At 45.6% G+C, this 7,247-nt stretch overlaps 1 protein-coding gene across 1 annotated transcript; it reads left to right on the forward strand.

The window, feature by feature from the left end:
- The first annotated feature begins 2,490 nt into the window (after positions 1-2,490).
- On the forward strand, positions 2,491-3,326 carry LOC118517660. Its single transcript, XM_036064070.1, has 2 exons — positions 2,491-2,807; positions 2,890-3,326. The coding sequence occupies exons 1-2, from the start codon at positions 2,495-2,497 to the stop codon at positions 3,324-3,326; spliced, it is 750 nt and encodes a 249-aa protein (XP_035919963.1). The 5' UTR covers positions 2,491-2,494.
- The last annotated feature ends 3,921 nt before the right edge of the window (positions 3,327-7,247 follow it).

Here is a 7,247-nt window from a genome sequence, read left to right on the forward strand (position 1 = left end):
TCTACAAACAGACCTCCCACACTAGCCGACGCCAGGCAAGGATCAAACGCATCGGCATACCGAGTTAGGATAAAGAAGATCGATGTAATGCTATTTCATGTTCTTTTCCCACAGAATGTTAGTATATAAGACAGAGAATAAAGATTTTTGAGAATAAAACAACTTGTAATCTTCACTCCATACGAAGCAGACTTGTGCTTTACGGCTTGTGCGGAAGCGATCGATATTCTCTTTTTCAAGGGAATATCAAAAGGTGTATGTTACTACCTTAAAAGTTAACACCGATGGACATACATACTACTTCGACGGACACCTTTAATGGCGTTAAGAGGCCGATAGGACACCTGTAAATGGCTTCGGAAGACCTCAAGCTCGCAAGCGGCTCCGAACGCGCACAAATACCTCGCTCCCGATCAGAGCAGAATCGATGTGAAAGGAGCTCCAAATTCCTTTCCGCTTAGGAATTTTGCCGAGGGGCAAAATCCTCCATAAACAATTGAACGGCGATACTTACAGAAGGTCCAGGACAAGACACGGGAAGATAATCCACTAATTTGAAATCGATATTTAACCGGCCATGAGAACTAAGGCGCATTCTAATTTTCACGAAGCGCCCCGGATGTTCCGGATGGTCTGGGCATGGTAACGCAGTCAAGCCATCACATGATCACCACTGTACAGCATTATTTTGGAAAGACATAGCTAGCCCAAAATCCAAATGAAGTGTTATAAAAAGGATAATCAAACCTCCACACACAAGTAGCGAGAGCTGTTTTAGGACGCGGTTCCGACGGCTGCACTAGCTTCAAGAGTAATACACATTCTCCTACCTAACCTTCATAAACATTCCCACGGATGAAACAATCTGTCAGTTTGTATGGGATGCATCGATATTATACAAACCTTGCCCAGAACGAACGCGTCAGCTACGCCAAGGTATGTATATATCCATATACCTTGATCTACATCGCCCCTTTACAGGATTCACCGATAGATAGCATACGGCGAGCATATCTTAGCGGTTCGCGCAAACGTTTAAGATATCTGCGGCCATCGATAGCGATTCGCATGTACGATTAGCGAATGACACAAAATGGATAGCGAATCCCGTAGTCGAAAATCATTCAAATTTCGGTTTTTATGTAATTGGGAAGTCGTTGCACACAAAAGTGGTGTGAAAATTAATGTTCATTATTTTAAAGCAAAAGTTTATTGATTTTCAGCGTTGGTTAGAAAAATAATAACAAAACAATGTGAAACATCAGAAGCACAGCCATGTGGAGAATTCAAACATGGACGTATATACACGAATTCAAAATTGATCACGAGGTATCACGAGGTAAAATCCGTTCAGGTAATGAAAATATTTAGTGATTTCTTGTGAATCAGCCTGCTCAATTGGATCTTGTGTGTAGTAGGGTATGATGGTACGGTTCGACTCCTGGAGATGGTAAGCGTCCAGAACATTTACAGCATTTTCTCCTTCTTTCAGGCCTACCAAACCACTGTTTCGGACGTAGATTGATGGATCCTGCTCAACAAAACGCAAGCAGCTAGTTTAGCGCCAACGATTCTTCAAAAATGCAGGCGACTATTAGCCCCAGTGTTTAAGGCGGCCTGTATGCAGCAGTACAGATACCATGTGAATCTAGCTGGTACAACTGTGAGGAACCACTATCAACCGTCTGCAGTACTGGTGGTAAGCACGGACCCTTGCCCCCTTGCCCCCTTGTCCCCTTGTCTAGCTATTCAACATCGCTTCCGGGAAAATTGCCATGCTACTTGTGAGCTGTCGACAGTCAAAAGCTTCGTCATCGTTTGCGTACATTGTATGCGAGTCTCACACCTACGACCCACAGCTGTGAGGATTTAAATTGAGGTTGAATGCGTTGAATACCTGGCCGTTGTAATGACCAGCAATAGAGACCGTTCTCTCAAAGCAATGCATCAGTTTGAAAGTGTTAATCACACGGAGTTCTGCCAAGGACTTGCCCTAGCCCGTGTTTACGTGCAGGATGTGGTGGAACATGGGAAGGAATCACCTACCGGAGAACCGTTACAACCGGTGATGCTGCGTGCGAAGAAATGTGGGCCTAAAAGAAGAAAAAGAAGAAGAAACTAATTATCTGTTTGACATTTACCGGAACATTGTTTTCCGGATATTCATTTCCTTCCCTTAACTTACGAAAAATTCACTTATAAGCACCGTGAAAGCTTGGAATCAACACCTCCCACCGGACGGATTGTTTTCCCACAAGCATTTGACAACAATGTGCATGTAACACAACCAGTGGAGTCCGTGTTGAAATGTTTGAAACGTTTCGCAAAGGAAAAGGATTTATCCCTGGAAGAAAAAAGTAAACAAAATGGCGACATAAGAGAAGAACTCATGGCGACAAAGGCGTAATCCGTTTGCGCCGGAATATTGTTTGCCTGGTCGCGCAGTTACATTGTAACGGAACCGGTTTGAAGGTATGTCAATGCGAGCTGTCAAATGGAACCGTTTGCCGTGCGGTTGTTTGAAGTGTTCATTTCGAAAGATCGTAGTAGGCATGGAAATTGTATGCCGTACACGGTGAGCCCCGCCGAATCGAAACCATATTACGTAATGGAGCCTTTCGAGAAGCTGAACGCACGGACCTCCTCGCCGATAAAAAACATAGAAAATCCGGTCCAAATGGAACGCACGGCCGTCCTGGAGGACATTTCAATGGGGGAGGATACACCCGACGAGCTGCAGGCAACGGTCGTCGTGCCCGTGGTGCCCGTGGTGCCCGAGGAAGCGGACGAAAAAATGGAGGCTACTGGTAAGTGGAACGTGAAGTGATGAAGGATGCAATAATGTCATTCGGTTCTTTCGTTCCTCTCGTTTACGGTGCGCCCCGCTAGAGGACAACTCCACGCTGAAAATGGACGACGCTCCGGCAGAAGATACGGCGGAGTACGATTCACTTGATGACGAGCTGTCTTGGATGCTCGATCAATCATGGAATTCCAGGCGCCCTGCTCGTTCGGATAGCACTCTGGGCATGCTATCGAGGTCGATGTTAAGCTCTAGTGATGAGGACACCCCGGCCGAAAAATGGCCGCCAAATACACCCAGGCAAAAGCGTCGGGTATCGTTTGATGATAGACCAGTAACTTTCGGTGACAGAGGGGTAAAACGCCCTCACCCCCCGGGCCCATCGTCGGATTCGTCCGATGATGACGATAGTTCCTTCTGGGCGTGCTTCCGTCGCAGACAGAAGTCGCCGAAATCTCCCGAGCCGGGGCCATCGGGGCTGCAGAAACGGCGCCCACCAACACCCGGAAAGGATGCCGAGTAATGACGGGGCTCCAAGTTAATTCCTAAAATCCGAACGAACTATCAGTTCTTAATTGTTTACGTTTCGTTAATTAATAAAAATACATAAATCATTGTTTGTAGATGTTGATGAACATTGATGCGTGTTGTTGCGTGTTCTTCTTGGGCACATTACTACAAGCTGACGCTTTCTGGTTGGTTTGATTTGGAGCTGTTCAGCAAAGGGTAGTGTTAGTGTTAGGTCGCGCATAGTAATCGATCCAACCTGGATCGATTATCAAGGCTCTCACGAGATGAAGGAACTCATCTGAGGATTGGGAGAGGGTACGGCGATCTTCAAGAGATGCAAGGCCAAGCAGCCGACATCTGTCCTCGCAACAGGGCAGGACAGAGGATCGATCACCAGTGGTTTTCCGAAGGGCAATCCTAGTGCAGGACCTCTGCACCCGCCCCAAACGATCAAGGTGGATCCTTGCCAACGGGGACCAGATCACCGAGCAATACTCCAGCACAGATCTGACCACTGAACAGAACAAAGTCTTCAAACAGCAGGGATCGGAAAAGTGATGGGACACACGATTCAAAACACCAAGAGTTTTCCTAGACTAAGTGACTATGGAATCAATGTGGTGAGAGAAGGTAAGACCCGTGTCAATCCAAACGCCCAAGTCCTTGATCACCGAAACACGTTTAACAAGAACCTGGCCCAGAGAATCAGGATACACAGAAGGGTCACGGGAACGAGTGAACGTAATCAAGGATTAAGGATAGATTGGAAAACAACACAGTCAGAAGGAGAAGATATAGGATAGAAGATTTTTTTTCGCTGTGCTCCCCGACGCCTCGTGCCGAACTGAGGGTCGCTGACGAATACCTTCTTGGCGGGGCATGAGTCCGGCATCCTCATAACATGCCCCAGCCATCGTATCCTGCCAGTCTTCGCCACCGTCATGATGTCCGGTACGCCGTATAGGTCAGCAAGCTCCTCCACACTCCATGCTCGAACACACCGCCAAAGATGATCCGGAGGATGCGTCGCTCGAACACGCCCAGAGCGTTTGTTTTGTGTTTGTGCACTGGGACGTACTTTTATTTCACATGAAACACAATAAAACGAACATTAAAAACAAACGTAAAATACGAGGCCGCGCGCGAGCCACGTCTGTCCCGGAACCGTGATGAGCAGAGAGTCTTCCAGGATCCGCATGATCCTTCCTCGCGAAACTTCTACGCTCTTAAAGAGCATCCCCGATCGTCGCTAGAGCGAGACAGCCATATCCGCTACACATTGGATGCTGTCAGTTCCCAGACAGCATAGAGCGCACGGTTAGGCTATGTTCTAATCAGGATGCAACAATCATCATCGGAGAACAGGAACGGCGAGAAACTGTTTACGTATCTGTGGCAAATTTGAGGCTGCTGGGTACGGATCTGGTCGAGGCATTTTCATTGTGGTCAGTGCCTATTGACGAGATATGCAACGCCGTCTACACATCGTCTTTGAAGAAGCTACAACAACGCTTTCCCAGGCTATTTGGAGCTGGCATGGGCCTTTGCATAAAGGGAAGCGTTACTCTGCAATTGAAGGAGAATTGTCGTCCGGTTTTCTGTCCCAAGCGTCCGGTTGCGTATGCAATGCTGGATGCAGTTGATCAGGAGCTTGAAAGATTGCAGAAACTGGGAGTAATAACACCGGTTGACTATTCTGATTGGGCCGCACCGATTGTCGTAGTGCGCAAGGCAAACGGTCAAATATGAATCTGTGGAGATTATTCGACCGGACTTAATGGAGCCTTGCATCCCCAGGAGTACCCGCTTCCATTACCTGCAGACATATTCGCTACGCTAGGTAATTGTACTCACTTAAAATTAATTGGATTAATAGGATTGGGTAATTGGATGCCTTTCTTCAGGTCGAAATCGATGAGCAGAGTCGAAGCTTCCTGACGATTAACACACATAAAGGGCTGTATTCCTACAACAGACTGCCACCGGGAATCAAGGTAGCCCCCGCTGCATTCCAACAGCTCATGGATAAAATGCTCGTTGGTGTACGTGGCGGCTCAAGCTATATGGACGACATCATTGTCGGAGGTAGAAGTCAGAAAGAACATGACGCGATTCTAAATAAAACGCTAAATCGCATACAAGAATACGGTTTTACGATACGTGTAGAGAAATGTTCTTTCAATAAGAAGCAAATCAAGTACCTAGGGCATATCATTGATAGTAACGGCATTAGACCCGATCCATCAAAAGTCGAGTCTAATGCGATAGTCAATCTGCCAGCACCATGCGATGTTAGCGAAGTTAGGTCATTCCTCGGTGCAATCAATTATTATGGACGCTTCATACCAAATTTGCGCAACTTACGATATCCGCTAGATGAATTATTAAAAGAAGGGAGAGAGTTTACTTGGTCAGCAGAATGCCAAAGATTTTTTGAAAAATTCAAATCGATATTATCTTCAAACCTTCTGTTGACTCACTACGATCCACGACTCGAAATAGTGGTATCAGCTGATGCGTCTAGTGTTGGTCTGGGAGCAACACTAAGTCACAAATTTCCTAATGGTACAATTAAGGTTGGTCAGCATGCGTCAAGATCCCTCACTAAAGCGGAACAAAAATATAGCCAGATCGATAGGGAAGGATTAGCCATATTCTTCGCAGTTACGAAATTTCATAAGATGATATTCGGTCGACTTTTTCGTCTACAGACAGATCACAGACCTCTACTACGAATATTTGGCAACAAGAAAGGCATCCCAGTTTATACAGCTAACCGATTACAACGTTTTGCCCTAACGCTATTAATGTACGATTTTGATATCGAATACGTGTCAACGGAAATGTTTGGAAATGCCGACATACTATCAAGACTGATAAATAAGCACGATAAGCCGGATGACGACTATGTCATTGCTAATTTGGAATTAGAGAGGGATGTAAAGTCAGTAATCATCCGTAATATTTCATCCTCACCAATTAGTTTCACGGAAATTGCCAAACAGACACTGGAAGTTGCTATGCTATGCGAAGTACTAAAATTCATACAAAGCGGTTGGCCACAAAATACAACTTACGCAGGAGAGTTAGCAAGTTTTTACACAAGAAGAGAAGCCTTGTCAGCAGGAGAAGATTGTATATTATTTGGAGAACGAGTCGTAATTCCTAAAGCACTGCAACAACGATGTCTTAGACAATTTCACCGCGGACACCCAGGCATTCAAAGAATGAAATCGCTAGCTCGTCATCTCCATGGCAGCGTTTGCATATAGATTACGCTGGCCCAGTAGAGGGAGATTATTTTCTCGTGATCGTAGATGCTTATTCAAAATGGCCAGAAATTATAAAAACGTCTAGCACTACCACCTCAGTCACAATTGCTATTTTACGAGGAATATTCGCGCGTTTCGGTATTCCAGTCACATTGGTGAGTGATTACTAGCGAAGCTTTTGCAGACTTTTGTACGCACAATGGCATTCAGCATTTGAAAACGGCACCTTTTCATCCGCAGTCAAATGGTCAAGCTGAGAGATTCGTAGATAGTTTCAAGAGAGCCATGGAAAAGATTTGTGCAGACGATACTTCGCTTACGGAAGCGCTAGATATATTTTTACAAACCTACCGATTTACTCCAAACCCAGCCATTGATGGAAACAAGTCACCAGCCGAGGTCATGTTAGGTCGTAAAATGCGTACAAGTTTTGATCTTTTGCGACCAAGTATAGCTAAAGAAAGGCCAAATGTAGTAGAAAACATGAGAGAATTACGCTAAGGAGATTTTGTATACGTGAAGACCTGCGGAAGAAACAAGTGGAATTGGGAACCGGCAATCGTAACCTTGAAATGTGGAAGTGTTATGTACCAGGTTAGGACTAGCGACCGACGTTTACTTCGTAGGCATATTAATCAGATGCGCAGACGCACAGCACGGTA

The sequence above is a fragment of the Anopheles stephensi genome, chromosome X, assembly GCF_013141755.1.
Source record: "Anopheles stephensi strain Indian chromosome X, UCI_ANSTEP_V1.0, whole genome shotgun sequence".
Taxonomy (NCBI): Eukaryota; Metazoa; Arthropoda; class Insecta; order Diptera; family Culicidae; genus Anopheles; species Anopheles stephensi.